The 19,934-nt window shown below is 40.9% G+C and overlaps 1 protein-coding gene across 1 annotated transcript; it reads right to left on the reverse strand.

Moving 5' to 3' along the window:
• Positions 1 to 688: 688 nt before the first annotated feature.
• On the reverse strand, positions 689 to 10,148 carry sncb (synuclein, beta). Its single transcript, XM_068592130.1, has 6 exons — positions 10,000 to 10,148; positions 8,809 to 8,942; positions 5,473 to 5,502; positions 5,084 to 5,169; positions 2,446 to 2,532; positions 689 to 902 (listed from the first exon to the last, which is right to left on the reverse strand). The coding sequence occupies exons 2-6, from the start codon at positions 8,927 to 8,929 to the stop codon at positions 873 to 875; spliced, it is 354 nt and encodes a 117-aa protein (XP_068448231.1). The 5' UTR covers positions 8,930 to 8,942; positions 10,000 to 10,148; the 3' UTR covers positions 689 to 872.
• Between the last annotated feature and the right edge of the window lie 9,786 nt (positions 10,149 to 19,934).

Here is a 19,934-nt window from a genome sequence, read left to right on the forward strand (position 1 = left end):
AAAATTGAATGAGTAACCAACGCCAAAAGAGAGTTTAAACATCATCAAACAACAAAACCAAATGGTTTCTTTTTTTTTTAATCTTTATTTACAGAGGAATGTATGTCTGGCTTAACACATAAACCTTTATATTGACAAGTCCTGCAATTGAAAGCACATATTGATATGACAACCATTATGATTCCAAGACATAATATATTGACTTTAACTTGTTAAAATCTTCAGTACACACAAACACACGCACACACACACACACGCACGCACACACATACACACACAAACATGTATACTCTGTCAGTTTCAGAGATTACAGATTTACTGGAATGATTTCACGAGCAAATATAAAGATACAATGTAAAAAACTCTTACTTCAAAAAAGAAATCTCCAAAGAAATGCAAAACCAAAAAGAAAGAACCCACAAACAGGCATTGTCGACACTTAGGAGGATATTATTGTTTTCATATCTGCTTGCAACCGGACATATTTATTTTTTCCACTCCCAATGTCTCATTGGAAGATGACGAACATCTATTGCACATTTCTAAATACAGATACACAAGTACAAAGTCACAAGCCCCGGCTCTGGTCTCATTTCATTGGGAGGGAGTCAAGGAAATGAGACAGAGAGGACGATTCTTACGTGTCAATAATTACCTACACCCAACACATCACATTTATAACATGACATTTACAATATATAATAATAAAAGATTTGTCTTGAAGGAAGAACATTTTTCAGTGGGAATGCTTGTCTTTTTTTTGTAGATTTTTTTGCAACGGGGGTGTAATAGTGATAGTTTCAGCATTTGTCCTTTTTATTATTAGAAATATTATTGTGCTGCTGGTTGGTTGGTGGCTTTGACTGGTGCTTTTACGCTTCTGGCTCATAGTCCTGGCTCCCCTGGGAAAAGAAGAACCGATTTTTAACACACGGGCAGGTCAAATCGAACAGTTACACTTTGATTAAGCCTTAATCTCATGAAATACAACTTAAATCAATTCCAGAAGAATACATATGACAGAGGGCTTATGGTAGCACATGATTGGGCCCTGCTGAAGGTAATGATGTCACTCGATCACAGCTGTAAGCGCCTCTGCTGGTCTCTCCCGCTTCGGCCTGCAGAGGGCAGCAAAATCCTACACAAGCTTCAAGGACGCGTCGTGACCACATTCTTAGCATCCTTTTAACCCTGCACACGCCTCCTTCACGCACATGATCAAAAAAAAAAAAGATGAAAAAAAAAATACAATTCAGCCGCCGGGAATATGCAATCGTCTTAGGACACGTAATGTGTTCCCAAAACCAAGAGGGATAGTGGATGCGATGGGTTTGCGTGTGCAAATCCTCCCTAATAGGGCTTGGTTCACTCTAGCGCTCAGGCTCCATATTCACAGCACTGCAGGGAGACCCTGGCATTACCCACAATGCACAGAGGCAGAGCGCGTCATCACCACACCCATTCAGACAGAGCTCACACATTGCTGGTGTAGCAAAGGATGGGGGAGGGGAAGCGATGCGGAGGAGAGGAGCAGGAGAGGGAGATAGGAGGACATGACACGAGCTACTGCCTCTGAGAAAACCACTTTCATTTTGCATCTCAGGGAATTTCTCATTTTTACACCTAATGCAATAATCCACAAAGGAAAATAAAAGGAAATATGACTGAATGCATTGAATACATTGAACATCATTAGCTAAATTCAATCTTCCTTCAACTGATGATTCTAAATATTTTAATATTCTCTGAGAACATAATAGTCTTCTGGCAACAAACATTGCTGATGCAGAACGTTATAGCATTAAATACACGAGTGAAATGATCGTTTCCACATGTTACGTGCATCGTGTGATATTTTTATTTACTCTAAGTTGTTTAAATTCTGGTTTCAAAGCAATTGGTTCTGCAGAGTTTGTCTCGGCCCTGACAGCCAAACTCCAAAAATAGCCATCGGTGTCAGACTCCCACCCTTCCTCCCCACACACACACGTACACACCGACACACCCCTAATGCCTAATGTAGGTAGGTGGTGCTATAATCACTATACTCCCGATGTGGAAATTGTGTTTTCATTTCTAGAAAAAAAAAAAGGATTACAGAAGAGTGTGTAAGGGGGAGGGGAGTTAAGTGTGAAGTGCTAGTGGAATGCAGTACAGCTCAAATGTGTAATAATGCAGAGATTGTGAATACTGATAAGCCTCCATCTACTGCGAGTGTGACTCTATGTGTGTATATATATATATATATATATATATATATATATATATATATATATATATATATATATATATATATATATATATACTCTTTATATATACATATACATCAATTACAGCTTTTTACAGGCTTTTTGCAAAACATATAAAAAGCTATTTCCAAAGAAATCTTACTTCAACACGTGAGATTCTTTATTGTAAGGCAGACACATGCATGTGCTTTGTTACCTGCTGGGACTCGTCATATGTCTCCCCTTCTGCCTCCAGCATTGCCTCTCCCTGGCCCTCCATGGCCTCCTGCCCGTACTCCTCAGGCTGCAGAGACAGTAACACGGAGACGATGAGGGTACAACAGATCGCAACTAAACATATTTGAAGTTACTACACAAGTGCAGTACATCACTGTTCCATTTGAGTCACAGAGCTCAGCATCAGAGTAGTTTTACTTGCAGGGAACAGCATATTCTTTCTTCCAGGTAGTTAGAAGATGATGGTGGAAATACCTTCAGAACAGCAGCTTATGTTTTCTATCAACCTCAGCTGCGTTTAGGGCTAAATAGCAAATGTGAACATGCCAAACTAATCAATAAACTAATGGCAAACATGATACACATTTAAGCTTAATCACACACCGCTGTACCCAACAAAAACAGATGACACCTGTCTCTCTGTACTTCTCAAAGGGAATTGTGTATTTATAGGTGACTATTTTCATCTATGGACTGATTTAAAAAAAAACTGTTTATTATGAAGGACCATGTCATGAAATGCACCAATGTGGCTCAATTTGGTGAATGTAATCATTTTTTGGGATAACAATGGAGGCCCAGAGGAGTAATACATTGGATAATAGACATGCTTGTTGGTATGGTTAATGCATTGTTGGTTTTCATTAACAATAAGAAAAACCCTGAACACCAGCAGTCTTATCTTTGTCTTTTTTAAAGTGGCGCTAAAATGGATGGATATTTTGACACTGAGGCTTTTCCTTCTGACAGCTTTATGATGCAGACAGTGCACCTCCTACTTGGAGCCCTTAAAAGAAAGCTAGTGGGTCAGCACACATGTATTTTTAAACCCAGCACTAATCAAGTCAATTAGGTCAGAGAAGATCAGAACATAATCCTATATACTGTATCAAGCTGCTGTTAATGCTGTAAGCCCACCGACATGATTAGCGTGGCCTCAAACGCTGCACAATGGGAAATCCACCATAAAGACACACCTAATCAGGCGGATCCCCGGCTGAGGAGAAGTGTCACATGAAAAAGGTTGTTTGTGTGATTATATTAGTGGACGACACGTTTTGTGACTGGATTGGTCACATTTGAATTCAGTCGAGACTCAGAACACAAGAGGCGGCTTAATATTAAGACGTTTTAGCATACGTCTCTTTTAAAAAGATTATTGAAACATTGTGATGTACAGTTGGATCAGTGAGTGCAGAACACAGTCGCAGAGAGGCCATCCAGCCCGGCTCCAGCTCCAGCTAAACAGTCAATCGGCGCATTAGATAAACGCGCCAACAGTTTAACAATCTGTTGTCCGGGTGTTGGAATGAGTAGTTTTATCACTCTGATAGTGCCTCTGAGAAGCCTATTAGAGCACGCTGTCAGATTTACTAGATTAGTGAGTCAGTGGAAGGAGTCCAACTCTGAGGGATGAAGGCTACGGACAGCAAGAGGACCTCCCCGTCTCACTGACAGTCTGACAGCGAAAGACTTGCAGCGCACAGCCAGGTCGTTCACCAAGCGGAGAACAATCAATACAATGTGTATCGCACATTGTCAAGCTTTGCTGCAAGTGGACTATTCCAAGTCACATCTGTTCGACCCCTGTGATCCAACCGTTTGAATTGAAGTTCCATTTTACAGGCTGAAGGCAGCTCCGTGTGCAGAGAAGACTGTGGGACAACAACTCGTCCTCGGAAACCCTCAAGCTTACTCAAAAGAAACGAGGGCAAAACAAGGCCTTAGCGCAGTTGGATTTAGGAATATTTGAAGTCTATCAAGGCTGTCATCAACGAGCAGGACAACCCCTTCATGTTTGCAGTGTGAATTTTACAGGAATGTATAATCTGGCTGTGGAGCCTGTGGAATTTAAGTACACAGGTAAACTTTTTCTAAAGAAAAGTGTGATCATGTTTCCTTTGGTAGCAGCAACTGTCTCTGCTGACAGCAGAGGAATAAAACAGATGTGGGCCAGTAACTCGGATGTGGGCCAGTGACTCTATGTTGAAGCGACACGCAAATTCATCAGCCCGTGTTCATCTCTGCTCAAATCTGGCTCTGCTACAAGCACAATCCCATCCAGACTTTAATGAACACAACTTACAGCAAGTTGCCAACTGTAAGTGATTCTTGAATCTGGATTGAAGGTTGTATCTGTCAGTTGTGCACGTCCATAAGTAGGTTTAATCTAGAATAACTATAAGCTGTTGTATAGAAAATACATATCATATACGAGGCAGTTTGCAGTCATTTCATTATATGCATGCTGCTGATGCTTTCATTATCGTTCAAATATTTTTAATATCCGTGTCCTACGAATCACACAATTATATTTAAGCTAAATATTCAAACTATTGATGAAGCAATAACTCAGCAATAACTATTGCATCTAAAAGGTACGTGAAAAAAAATCATCTTCAAATTTTTTTTTTTCAACTGCAATATTGACCATATACATAAAACAAATCACATCTCATGTCCCCTCACAATTCAGGGCCCCTGATTTCCTGTTGGTGTGCGTAAACATTGCCACACTTTGTCTAATCACAGGAACACACTGAAGAAACTAGAACAGTGTGTAACACATCTGTGTGTGTGTGTGTCATCAGGGAGCTGAACTGGAACGCTGTACATACGTTCATGTCAGCAGGGAATTCGTCCTTTTTCCCGAGGCCAGTGGCAGCAACAATGTTCCCGTAGGCTCCAGTGGTCTTCTCAGCCACTGCAGAGACACACAAACATCATGGGCACACACACACACACACACACACAAACATTATCGTAACAGATTCAGCAGACAGATTAAAAGCATGCACATCCTGTCTGGCCTCTTTTGTTTCTTAATTGAATATTGTACATAATGACCACTCACACTTGCCCTCTTCAACACACAAACCCTCCCACGTCACCATAATGAGTGTGCCATCTCACGGCCAGGGGTAAGTGGCTGGTCACGGTAATGAAACTGAGCTTTTAACTGCGTCACTAATAAAGTTTGCGTTTGAGTAGCAAAGAGAAAACTCACCTGAGCCCACGCTGTCTTTGGCCTTGTTACCTGAATTAACAACAAATAATACATTTGTTAGAAATGCTACTTGAGGTACCATTTGACATTTTGCCTTTTAGGACACTCGCCCACAACCAAGCACCAAAAGCACCATTCACTCAGAGTCTTCGGCTGCTTTGTAATACGTTTAAATGCATCATTTCTGAGCACTTTGCTCTTTCCCCACCTTGATAAGTCATCTACCTGACAGCGTGATTCATGACACACTGATGCTACAGACGCGTCCTGCTCATCACTGCTCACATAATAAACTGTGAAACATGATTACTATGATTCTCTTTGATCTGTTCCTACCCACCAATCCTCTTTCATACAACTGATGCAATATACATTTTGTTTTTTTATGCACACCTCCAGAGGTAATAAAGAACAATCACGGCTGCAGAACTCGGACTGCTTGGTATTTTTCTTGTGAGGAGTTATTAAACTTTGTGGTCGACTCAAAGCCAAAACCACCAATCAATTCTCTGACCTTTGGCAGGTCTCATCCATCTACCCTTTCTCCACCGAGCCATTTGGGCAATCAAATAGTGCCCACTGGTCCTGATCACTCCCTAATGTGCAGGAGCACATGCCATATTGGTCCCTGAGGGCCTTTAAAAGCCCACTGAGGAGAGATGAAATGATGATAAAGTACAGAACCGGCTCTACAAAAGGAGCGTCTCAAAGCGAAACACACATCTAAGATGTGCCTCCATTTGAGCATCTGCTCTGGTGAATATATTCAGTCATACAATACATGATTAAAATCATTTTTGAAAATCTATTTGCGGCTCCTTAAGTGTTGCAATTGAAAGATAATTAGATTCAAATTACCTTGATGGTTAAACAATACATGATTTTGTCGATATTTCTTGGGTGTGGAACATATCATATTTTTTGTCACCGAAATATTGAGTTACAGAAATAACATATTTGAAAGAAATTAGTCAGAGTGGTATTATCTTCTAAAGCAATTTGAGGTCATAGCTTTGGTTTAGCATACGTTAGTAAGAGATACACTGCCGTCATCGGGTGCATGCTGCTCATGCTCGATGAATAAGGCGGTTCGTTGTGACATTAAATGGCATCTAGTACAGCAGGCTTTTCCCTCATTTCTGCCTCTCCTTGCTTTACTGTCTGCTCAGCTCAGCTGGGTGGGCGGTCTGCAGCTGTCAAAAGGTGGGCCCTAGGCCTATCAGATCACTCTCACCCCTCCTCCAAGAGGGGGCCTTCAAGCGAATCATACGCAGCTTTCTAGGGCACCGCTATGCTCAACAAGCAGCACGCAGGAGCACAGAGATGCCACATGACACGGACACGCTCCTCTCCCTTTCTGTGTACCACCGGCAAACGACATGATGAGACGTAGCCTTGGAGACGGCGTCGGGAAAAAAAAAAAATGAGCACGCGCGCGTTTCGACTGCAGATTGACATGTTTGGTTCTGGCGATGAGTGACAGGGACACGGGTCTAAATAAGAACGGCGTTGCATGGAAAAAATGCAAGCACATCAATCTGTCTTGGAATACTCGACGTCAGCGGCTCAATGGTACGAGGCTGGTGACTGCAGAGATACCAGCAGGACTGTCACTGACTGCAAATGTGGGACTGAGAAAACTGTAATGGCTGGCAGGTTCCAGCACCATGACCAGCTCTGAGTCATCTGGTCCTCTCCCATTCACGCTAACAGACCAACTGTACGCTAAAAAGCAGAGCTGGCCGACTTGGAAGAATGTGTTGATCACAAATGACATGGCGTTTGTCAGTATAGACATACAGCTTGTGACATTATATACAATACAACAAGTGAGGATCATCAAACTTAATTAACTTATACGCAAAACATGATCTACTTTTAGCCGCTCAGTCATGAGCATGTTCTGCTTTTCTGTGTCTTATGTAACTGTAAACAGGAAGTCTTTGGGCTTTGGACTGTGGGTTTGACAACACAAGCATTTTATAGACTGAAGAAGAAAATAATATTCTGATTCATTGCTAATGAAAAGTATAGTTCGTTACAGACATACCAAAACCAAAATGTTGAACTCAAACTAGGTGCGTTAAAATATAGTCGCCATCATTTTATTCAACATCTTCAACATTTAAATAGATACAGCTTGGTAATTCATTATTTATACAATAGAACTGGTTAACGCTGCATCGGGATATTAAAATTGCATTATTTCATAATGATGTGACACCATTAAAGAATAACCCTGAATTATTGACCAGCAACACAGATGATTAAATTATGCACAGCACTACTTTAATAAGGGAAGCCTAAAGCTGTGAACGTTGGTGCTTTTCAATGCTTCATTATGAACACAAGATGATCAAAGATATTGAGACAATAATTTGCCAGTCTCTACTGTTCCTTTGCCCTGCTGCATATATATATATATATATATATATATATATATATATATATATATATATATATATATATATATATATATACACATACATGTGTTTATATGAATAATTATAGAAAGCAAGTGAAATGGATTGGGCCAACAGTTTAAGCCACACATTTGGCAATTGCACTTGGAACTCATGCAACAGAGGCACTGATCTGAGCAAAAAGCTGTCATGGTGTCCATTACAAATTAAACTGCCCTGTAAAGGACAAAAGCAGAGGCCTTTAGTGGGTTTGTCTCCAGGAGGTGACCGCGGGCTGAGACTGTTTTACAATCTGCTGCCTTCCAATGCAATGACATGTGGCAAGAGCTGCTCCCACCGTCCTGCTGCCCCACCCCCACCCTGGTCCCATCTTCTGCCTGTAGCCCAGTCACTCAGGCGAGAGGGCACGAGGACATTCAGAGCCTCGTATTACATCACACACACACGACAAAAAAACTCCCTAACTCAGTGCATCGCTTTGAAAGCAACTCGTTAACACGAGGCAGTTTGATAATACAGAGGCCAGAATTAGGATTTAATATACTGCATGGGCCTGAATAAACAAAACCAAGATATTGATCAACTGTCAGGCAGATTTATGTGTTAAATTACTGCTGGCATAATACCTCTGAATTTTGAGGAGGGCATTCATTTACTTTCGTCGCACACTTCATACATGTCATTTTGACTTGCACCCCACATTGAGTCCAATAAAAAACGGCAGTTATTTTACAGGAAGTTAGTGTATAAATCCACCATTTTTTGGAGGAAATAATGGGGATACTGCTGCAGGACCTAAATTATACAAGATTCTGTCGTTGCTCATGCATACTGTATAGGAGAGACATTGGCAGTCTCCATGTGCCTGTGGACGCACGTAAAATACCTTAACACAGGCGTGTGATCATCTTACCTACAAACATAACTCCTTCTTTAGTCTTTTCAGCTGCAACCGCAACTCCCTCTTTGGTCTTCTCTGCGGCTACAGCCATCCCCTCTTTCGCTTTAGACAAACCCTTCATAAACACATCCATCTTGGCCGAGTAACTGTGGAGAGATGGACCAGATACCTGCTGTCAGTCTCCATCACTGCCGTCACTGTGTGCACACATCTTATCCATATGCATATGTGGCATTTAGCAGCTCATATCAATAATAATAATAACCAACTTCAAGTATATCATTTATATTTTTATACACCTCTATGAATGTGAGTCTATTACATGTCTATACGTTACAGTAAAAAGAAGGCAACACTGCCTCCTGAGGCAGATCGTGACAGCTGCACTCCAGCCATCAGGCTGCTGTAGTAAAAGCCCTCTGTTCACTCATGCATTCAACCCCCCTTTGCACATCCTCGTCAAAGCATGAAATATTCAAAGGGAAAAGAGATTTCAATGAAATGGTTAATTGTGGAGGCGCTCATTAATTATTGCTCGCCTGTAACGCAACTCTCGGTGGCAGCGAGATGGCAGCTATGGGGCTGCGGCTGGGAAAAACAGCAGGCCCTTTAGATGGACTGTATGTCTAATAGATACCAGGATGAAATGTATTGCAAGAGTCACAACACGTTGCTGGGGGAAGGGAAGCACGAGCTGCACCTTCACATTTACACGCGCGACGGCTTGAAGCGTGTGGATGCAATCTGAGCTGGTCCGATCACACAGAGGGGGGGCGGGGGGGGGGGGGGCATTTCAATAAAACAGGCAACAGGCAACACTAACAGCTCGAATGATCGTATTGCTTTTCACACCAACCCATGCGAGTCCAACTCTGGGTGTCGCAGGTCAAAGCTTTGATTACCAAACGCACATCATTTCACCACGTCGACCATTTCCTCACGTTTTGCGTTTTCGACCGAATATGTACCGTTACATTATTCTCCCGACTTGAATAGATAATAACACGCCATGGAAAGCAATATGATACACATTTAAAAGGCATGCTCGATCGTGAGCTCGGTCGCTTAATGGCACGGTGCAACCCAGTGCATTCTCATGACGACGCTCACATGCAGATAGTCTTCAAATGGTGGTGACCTCCATACGTGTCAAAACTGTACTAATAATGGAGGAAATGCATGAAATGACAAAAGAGTCGTTACCTATTTACAAATAGCCGTCGACTTGTCCCCTTATGATGCTGCTGCACAGTGGAGTCACACTATCGTCTGAATGGGAGGTATTTTCAAATGAGCATAGGTGGGCCTTCCTCGGGATGATCTCCACCAACAGGGACGGCCCCTTCACAGAGCGGCTCAGGCTATAATGTCCCACACCCCCCCCCTCCCTCTCCCTACATGGTTTCCTCCACTACTGATCACCCCGATATGCCAACTTGTACATGTAGTACAATGCCATGCCATATGGGTGGAATTATCTTTTATATGTAGACTACTTCACCTATACTTTTAATGTGTTCTTGTGGACTCCATTTTGGATTTTGTTTTGCTACTGCCACCCCATATTGCATTAAAATAGGTACCATTTCTATTGCCTTTTAATAAGAAATGCAACCACCATCCCTAATGAATGTAATGCCATGTAGTTTATTTTAAAATAAGTATAAAATAGCAGTGGTCTTACAGAATAATAGACTGCAGTGAGTTGAAAAACGTGTACAATCAATTATCCCACTTCTGTTCAGATCGGGAGGGTGATACCATTTTCAGTAAAACATGGGGGGTTCATATATATACATATATAATGTCTTAGACATATAGTATTATTTGCTATGCTATTCATTGATTTGTTATTCGGTGTTGTTTTTTTTAACATTCTAATGATGTAATGATGTATGTAATGATGTCCTTGAATAATTCAACAATACCAAAAAGATTATTTATTTATTGTATTGGACATTCAATGGTATAAGTCACGAGCTCGTGACTTTATAGCCCTGCACATTTATGACCACAGCGGACAATTCTCGGCCCATTAAAGCAGATGATGACTTCAGATCGGTTGAATATGGAAAAGTCTATAAGGATATGATGCTTTCTAGTGGAACACACTAGAACAGAACCAGAGGACACTAATACTCAATACAGTGTGTTAATAATGCTGTTGGCGTGTTGCTGTATACGTTTCACTGAGCTGATTTGCAGCCTCGACGACCTGAACTGTAAAATGTAATTGATAACCTCACTTAAAATAAATAATTAGCTTAACTAATTCCTACTTACTTTGTGGACCATACTGAGAGCAAGTTGGTTAAGAACACTTTCTGGTAAGTAAAGTTATTAAACTCATCATCTCAAGTAACCTTCATAAGAATGAGCGAGGAGGAACCATCAGCAAAGCAAGGAGAAACTCGGCCACGCTCGACGTCCACGCATGCGCAGTTGATCACTGAAGACGCGCTGTGCGTGAGGCGGATGGCGAAGGTTAAACGCGTGAAGAAAGTGCTGCTCCGTCAAGTTATTTGCAAGAACCTCGAGAAAGATGATATTAGCCTTTAAGGATCTGCTTTTAAAACAGTTAAACGATTTGGAAATGGGATTATCTTAAAAACTGTATGTAAAATACCATCAAATAGAGGGACATAGGGGTCCCCATGAACATAAATCCAGAGAAAGTTTAAGGATCTGCATTTATAATAATTCAACTATTGGGAAATTGTTAATATCATGCTTTATTTTAAACTGCCTTTGCCTTTAGATTTTCGCAAAAACTGTACAATCACATGACATCTGACAGGAGGAACATACATGGGATCATCATAAACAGTCAAAAATGTTAAAGGAGTCAAAATTGTATACCTGTTTACCAATTTAGAAGTAACACACTCAACATCTAAAGTCACGCTTTCACTTATTACTTTTGTAATTGATAACCGTGGCTGGCGTGCAGTAAACACACTGCGTAATGGGAGTCACACAACTTTACTGTAATTGAATGATGATGAAGTGTAATGTTAGGTTGAACTGAATTAGTAATTAGCATGAAAGCCAATTGGTGTATTCCACTTGTGGATGAGAAATTGAGTCATGGATAAAACACAAAAAAATATGAATATTAGAGAAAAAAAAAACACAATATATCTGTGCTTCATACAATAATAAAGTCGACAGCTTCAGCCTCAGTCAAGCACTGTCCAGGGTCCTGAAGTGTGTCTCTGTCCATGGTGCTAAAAGTGCTTCAGCTAAAAATCACACATCCCTGCTAGACTTGGATGCATTTCATGAGGGGTTATTAATGTCTTGCATCAAAACACTTAAACAATCCTAACACCCAGTTAACCCAGTTGTTGTTTAAAGCTGCTTTCAACACAGAGGTACATTATAAATCTTGGTTTCCTCACTAACTGTTTGAATGTGTTGGCTGCCTCTGCCCTCTTGTGGTCTTTTGGGGGAAGGACATGCCAAACATTTTGAATCTCCAACAGTCTTTACTGAACTTGCACATGGAATAAAATGCAAGAACTGTTCATGAGCCCATATGATTATGTTCATATAACAACAGAGACACCCTTCAAATGGTTGTTAGTAAACATGCGGTACCTCCATCTTGGCAACTTGTGTTAAAAATATTCAAACTAGCCTCACCAAATTCATCACATTGGTGAGCACAACAATAACATTCATTTAGATAAACCCAATTCAGAGCTGGACAAAATTAGAAGGTGGATGTTTGCACAGGCATTTAAATGTAAAGCAAATACACCTTTATTGTCAGGGTGAAAATGTCTCTTTTGCTCACCAAATACAATAAATAACATCATAAACAGCATAACTAGTTAGCGAAACAAACACATAGATGTGGTCATATTACATGTTATAACAGTTCATGTCAATATCTGTGGTTTTAATCCTCTCTGTCACATTGCTGAGTTACAAATATTAATGGCACTTTGGAAGAAGGATTCTTAACTTTCAGTTGCCAGAGGGACTTTATAGTACCTCCGTGAGGTACTATAAAGCTGAAATAGCTGAAACGAAGAAGGGAACTATAACTGCCAGGATCCTTTTTATAAAAAGATGAATTGTGGGCTTTCGGGGATTTTCCAACTATTTTGCTTGCCATTGTCACAACCCTATCTTCATTCTTATTTCAGGTGAGTTTCCTAAAAAGTTCCTCTGGGCATTCCTTGGAAATGTACTATAGAAGCTCACCTGGAAGTCCAGGACTTTGTTGAGGTATTTCAAGTTTTCGACAGCTTCAATAATGTTGGCAAACATTATTGGCTCCGTTTTCAGTGCAGAAACTAAATGTTTTGTCTCGGCCGCATTGATTTCTAGCTGGCTCCTACGAGACTAATGTACCTGAGTGTGGGCCAGATAGATCTGTTCTCTGTAGAAGAAAACTGAGATCATGTCATCAGCATACTTAAACAATCGAACAATATGTCTGATTGAAAAGAGAGAGAATAGCGCAGGGGAAAGAACTAGCTTAGTCAGAAGTCTGATCTCCCAGTGAGCCGTCTGACATGCTCCCCCTGACACAGACCCTCCGTGATTAGCAGGAAAGAAGTCTCTCATCCGGAGAACTAACCACATATTGATGTTGAGATCAATTAGCCGTTTCAGGGGATTATGCATTTTTTATTGAGTTAAAAGTTAAGCAAGAATCTAAGAGCAGAACTCTGGCATGTCCTCTGGGAGCTATGAGCTGTTCAGCAGAGTTAGCGCAGCATCCTGTCAGCCTCGTACATGCTAAGTGGAGTGGATCAAGTATAGCAGTGATGATCAAGTGGCTGGCTTGATTCACAGAGCTTGTTTGCGTTCACTTTTAACCTTCTTCTTGTGTTAGCTTGCTGTTACCATCTCTTATCAGGTCGGCTTTGACCCGTGTGTTAAATCAGCTGTAAAATACACTAAAAACTATTGTCTATCATACAATATATTTTTAATCTCTTGGTTACTTTGTTAGGCTTATTGTTGTATGTTTTAATGTTTTTGTTGTGGGCCTCTGGGCCTTTTCTTTGTCAGTATAATCACAATCAATTTAAATTTTAAAAAAATGGTAAAAATGAACCTCTAGAGTATCATATACATAAATAAAAATAAATAAAAGGTTGTTGTGTTACCTGAATGTTACTAAGGGATGTTAGAACACATCTCTTCAATATTTTTTTTTAGCAATATAACTTTACTACAAAGACAAAATGAAAAGCAGAACAAGTAATAACACAAAATATAGATTTGCAAAGTCAAACAAACCACAACCAATCAAGCAAATCTCATTCTTCTCATGGGTCGATAAAGAATGAGTCTAATAAAGTTCTGAAAGGGGGTTCAAACTGACATTAGCGTTTAAAAAAAATGTTTTTATTCTTAAAACAATTATTTTCTTGATTATATGTTTTAGATGCTGTTTATAAATAATGTGAGGGGTTGTAATCATAAGCAATATTAGTTATCAGATTAATGACTGAAGTCTCTGCAGTTAAAAAAGTTCACATTGCAGTAAACACTTCACAGTTGGACTTGCTGCTGTTTTAATGAACAGCAGCTTACCAGGCCTCCTCTCAGCAGGTTCGCCTTGCTCTTTGCTATAAGGAGCCCGTTGTTAAACCTTTGAGTACTTTGTTTTCCATTTCATTTACCAGACAGCACTCCACTACATTAACCTGCACACTTCAAAGAAAACACTTGACCTGAGCAAAAAAGTCACAAAAATGTACTAATGCTGCTTCTTAACTTCCATTTTCTTCTATTCCTTGTTGTTGCAGAAGATACACTCCGCAGATGATTGCGGCTGCACAGGTTGCTGTTGATGAGAGCATCGCTGACGGAAACTGTGCAAGCTCCACAGAACCAGCGGCAAGCCAAAAATAAAGGTGATTCACCACCAGTTATATTTTACACTGTGAAATAAAATGTTCCCTGAGTGCAGTTCCAGAACGCGAGCACAGTCAGATTCCTCAGCCTCGGTCGGCGGTCGGCTGTGGCCCTTTCAGCCCCCAGTGAACCCGCCGTTATCGATCATGACGTCTTTACACCCCGTGCTCCGGCACAATGCTTCTCCTTTTACAGATCCACTGAGTGGAGTCGGCCAGTCACAGCGAGCGTTATATAATTCCAATCAATCCGAGTTATAAAATCTTGACACGGGTCAGCGGAAATTTACAGCTGTTTAGATTGCAAGTCATTTTTCTCGTGGCGCCGGCCTCCTGGAGCTGAGTGAAAATAAAAACCCTGCCTGCGAGGGACTTCAAATCAGAGTTTTACTCCCTCTTAAATGCTATCATGAGTGATTGGGTACATTTACCATATCAGCATGCATTGATATACTTTAGTCTGCCATAACCTGTAGGAAAAAAGGAGGGAGAGGGGTGCTTTGAGTAGAAAACAGAGCCGACTCAATGATGAGTCTGCAAAGTAAGGTACCCCCCAACACCTCTAGGTGGCAGCAGAGACTGCTTGTCTTCTTCAGAGGTGTGATTACTATTCACAGCACTAACCAGAGCACATATCAAACCCGAGACATGCGAGCATCGATTCAGTTCAATGTGTGCACGGTTGCACAGAGTGAAGTATTTACTTGTCTATGACACACCTCCGGAGGTTGAGTGTTGCTGTTATTAGACGTAACAGGATGCTGCTGTCATCACCTTGAGCCTAGCAAGCTCTCTGTGTCTCTGGATGTTATGTGCGGCCAAAATTTATAGACAGGGAAAATTGGAAAATCGAGATGAACTTTCGTCTCATATTTGCTTTTGGATTATTTATGTACGCCCGTCTGTATTTGTCATACAGACTGTGGCTGTGACCTCTCTATATCTCTTAAGAATACACCAACGCTTTCAATACTGTGAGCTAATTTATTAAACACTTGTTGTTAACACATTTGTTTAAGTGTTCCTTTATCCATTGTGTACATTTTACACACTGTGGGCAAGTCTACAGTCTGTTGATTGAACTATCCTTTGGGCATAATAACCGATGCACTAAAATTAAAGGCATTATGCAAATTGTTCATACAAAGTGCCCAAAGCTATTCTCCATCTTTTTTATGCATGCAGGCTTTATACCATGAATCTGTGCGGGAGCACTTTCTCCAACGATGGAACTATATATATATATATATATATATATATATATATATATATATATATATATATATATATATATATATATATATATATATATATATATATATATCACCTTAATGTAAGCCAAGCTATACAGATTAATAATGTGACATGCTGGAAGCAATGTAACAATTATGTCACAACAATTTGTTATGAACTGTGTCAAGGCTGAGCGCATGAACAGAAGGATAACTTATGGATTTTGCTTGGCTGCATGTGTGTGTTTTTGTCTGTGTGTGTGTGCTTCTGGGAAGTGTGCTCCTTACAGGAAAAGGTTGCCCATTTTTCTTTTATTTGTCAATTTTTGGCAGTTATATAAACCAATCTCAGCTGGCTGGTTGCCTGCACAATTGCCTGCTATTAATGTTAATGCATAATTGCATTACATAATGTGTTGTGCCGTCTTTTAGAGGAGTCAAACAGCTGTGGCTATTGGCTGTCTCTGCTGTGCACTGAGTCAAGCACTCTCCTCCAGTACGCCGCCAAACAACTGCTTAATAGTAAATGGGAGCTGTCACAGGTCATTGTCAATTTTAAGCCGTATCAATAGGGCTTTTGTAACAGCTACAGCACTTCTATGGAGTTTTTCAATGAAATGTAATATTTTAAGTCTAGGGAGATTTGATTCATTTACATTCTTTTATCCGGCTGCCGCTAATTTAAACACAGCAGTCGTACAATGTCATCAGTGACTGACAGAGGAATCAATCTCCGTAGTAGAGATGGAGAGGAAGAGAAAGAGAGAGATAGAGCGAGAGATAAAAAGGGAGAAGGATATAAAGAGAGAGAGAGAGAGAGAGAGAGAGAGAGAGAGAGAGAGAGAGAGAGAGAGAGAGAGAGAGAGAGAGAGAGAGAGAGAGAGAGAGAGAACTGGCTCTGCCTTTTGGCTCTCCAGCAGATGGTGGTGCAGCATCGTGGAGGAGCATCTCACAGAGCAGGACGAAAATGGTGCAGGAGACAAGCTGTCTGAAAATGAACGCTGCAGATTCTGAGGTACGAACCTTAATGGGATAATAGGGTAATATCTTACCTACACCATCATTGTGCAAGGCAGCACATTTAACACAAAAAGAAGGAGAAAAAAAACAGAATCCCGAATGACAGCAGTATATCTTTCAACATCTCCCATATGGTGTACCCGGGGGGACGATTAAAAGTGGAGCACATTGATAGCCGGGGTGCAATGAATGTATGTGCGTATGGCTGCAGTTTTGAATCCAGTCACTTACGTAAATGAATCCAGGATTGAGTGCAATCATAATATTCAAACGGAAGATGAAATACTTGATACGGCAAGGGCAAAGACGACCTGCTGGGTTAACAGAAAGCAAACAAGCAGCAGGGCAAATATCAAATGAGCTTACATGTGAAATGTCAAGCGTGTTACAAGGGCCTTGTTTGCATCACAAGTAACATATTTTACTGGAGGATTTGGGATTTTTGTGTCATCAGACGTTGCCTTTTTGTGCGATATCACAGGCATTTTCATGTCACGTATAAAGCACTCTCTACCTGTGTATGAAGCTGAAACACTTTGCTATTTTAGATTTTGGCCCTTTGAAATTTGCCACGCAGTAAGTGCATGTTAAAAAACAAGATCAAACCGGCTGATTCATACGGGTTCCCAATTGCCTCTGCCCTTAAATAGAAAGTCAAGTATTGTTTCTGTGCTCCACTGCATGCCATTTGGAAAATATCTTGGCTATCCTTTAGCTCTTTATTAAATGGGCACGGAGAGATTCACACTCTCAAAAGTGCCTGAAGAAAGGGAGGTGAAGGAAGTTTGTCACACAGCAAAAGCGCCAAACAACAATTGCAGCATCTTCTGTGCACAGGAAAGAAGAAGGCATGCTGTTGTCTGCTGGTGATGCAATGAAACGTATTAACAAGAACAGAGCCGTATTTAAGGTGAAAGACATCACAGCACATATATTGTGACAAAATACATCAGTGCAGGAAACATCAGCCACAAGTTCTAAGCCAGAACTGTATCCTTTGAAGTCCTGCAAAAGAGCTCTCATCAGATGAGAGCTCTGCAGACGGAGACATCCAGCTTATAAAAAAAATGCTGTGATTGGAAACCTGGTAAGCTAATGAGTTTGCACTTCTATCTTCTCAATTTGTACAGGCTTTTGTGCCAAGGCCTTTGAGGCTTTTCTGTGCCAAGTCTTGTAATAGTGTTCTCATTGTTCGCTTGAGAATCTGACACTTTTTCATGAAACTTAGGGGGAATCCATCTCTAAACTTTTTCACATGAGAAAGACAAGGAGGCCGGCTAAAAAAATCACTGTGAATTATGGATATTGCTGCAGTAAAATTAAGTTGACAAAGAAATGGCACAAGAAAAAAGAATCCTGTCATAAAGGATGGATATTTTACAACTGCATCTGAGCTGCAATGCGGCTTAACAAATCATGAGTAGTTTTTGTGAAAGACTTATGAAACCACATTTTCCTGTCCCTCTAATCGTGCAAACTCCACCATTGTTATAGGTAATAATCATCTGTAACTATTAACTATTGGCTCCTCAAATCTCTAACCAAATTCATGTTAGCGCCTCAGTTTGTTTGTTAGAGTTGTTGCTGTAAAAGGGAAATAATGAAAGGTTAGTTGTGTGATAGTCATCTCCCTCTTCCTCTCTTGGGTTTTCTCTGTCTAAGCCAACCGTATAGCTAAGTGAGCTACAAATGAGAGAGGATTTTTTTTTTTTTTTTTTACACATGGGAGTTGTTCAAATTATTGGGAGGGCAGTGACCACAGTGCTTATTTGAGCTTAAGATGCAGGCTGTTGAGATTGGCCTGGAGCAAATCTAGAGGGCTGGTTGAGTCTTCAGGCATGTCCAATCCTATCCATTCAACCATTAATGCCTGAGAGTAGACCAGAGGAAACATTACAGCCCTCAGATCAACTCTGAAGAGAGAGAGAGACCAGGGTCCTTTTTCTCTTCGAACTCACTGCTTCCTTTGCTCAGCCTCGGCGTAAATTCAATAATTCCTCCACATGACAAGACAGCACAGAACACCCTCCATATCATCCTCACTCATTTTAAACTACTGTACACTCAGCACTTGAGTTCTTTAATTATAGTTACTTTTCATGCTTCCCCAGATCAGCCGTCTGGGGAGTTTGGGATAAACATACGGCAAAGAACAGACAGTGCACATTGTCTCACAAGGCACTTCATTATGAATGTGAACAGCTGTTCACACATTCTATAGGTCAAACTACTGAGGAAGAAGAATTTAATGGGATATTGAAGAGCAAATTAAAACAAATGGCTCCCGTATGTAAGTACGATTTCCTCGGTACAGTTCGTACAGTACAGTGCGCACACAGTATCTCGCTGTAATTCGCAGGCACACACAAACACGCACACATAAACACACGGGGTAATTGTATGAGGTTCAAGGTTGTCGTGCTTATTAAATATATCAACTTAACCACTGATGTCATTGATCAAAAAGCCAATTCCAGTTCTATTATTGTGTTAGAGGGTAAAACAATTGCCAAATGACTTTGTGAGGTGCACTCACTTGGTAAACAGATCTGAGATCCATTAAAGCCTTGGAGATTATCAAGCCTCAGTCCAACAATTTGTGGAGATTGCTCCAAACACCTTGCTGGTGACCTTCCTCGTCCAGTTGAAAGTCAATGGGGAACGTGGCAAGGAGCCTGCCAGCGCCACGAGCGCCCGCTGCACTTTAATTACACCGCACCTCAATGGCTGGCTATTTCCTTGTCCAATACGCCTTCCTCGTATAACCAAGTGTCCCTATCAATACATCGGACCCCCCCCCCCCCTTAAAAATCCAGCTGAGCCATAAGCTAAATAGTCCCCAAGACACTGCTGGACACACTTAATCATTGTATCCTTGCTCCTTGATAGATATGGCGTGGCATTAACTCCATCTCATCAATATTAACTCCATGCTGGGCCTTGTGGTTTACTGTAGCTGCCGCTCTCTGACCTCTGAGTGAGGAACTTGGGTGTTTTCCATGTGCTT

This window comes from Clinocottus analis, unplaced genomic scaffold, assembly GCF_023055335.1.
Source record: "Clinocottus analis isolate CAN_PGR_092001 unplaced genomic scaffold, fCliAna1.0.p SCAF_10, whole genome shotgun sequence".
Classification (NCBI taxonomy): domain Eukaryota; kingdom Metazoa; phylum Chordata; class Actinopteri; order Perciformes; family Cottidae; genus Clinocottus; species Clinocottus analis.

What these genes read in the sequence shown, in the direction of transcription:
- sncb (XM_068592130.1), bottom strand. Translation starts at nt 8,929, where the DNA reads ATGGATGTGTTTATGAAGGGTTTGTCTAAAGCGAAAGAGGGGATGGCT. An exon ending in AGAAGGAGTTATGTTTGTAG is followed by an intron (nt 5,503 to 8,808) that starts GTAAGATGATCA and finishes TTGTTAATTCAG; the next exon opens with GTAACAAGGCCAAAGACAGC. An exon ending in AATTCCCTGCTGACATGAAC is followed by an intron (nt 2,533 to 5,083) that starts GTATGTACAGCG and finishes CTGTCTCTGCAG; the next exon opens with CCTGAGGAGTACGGGCAGGA.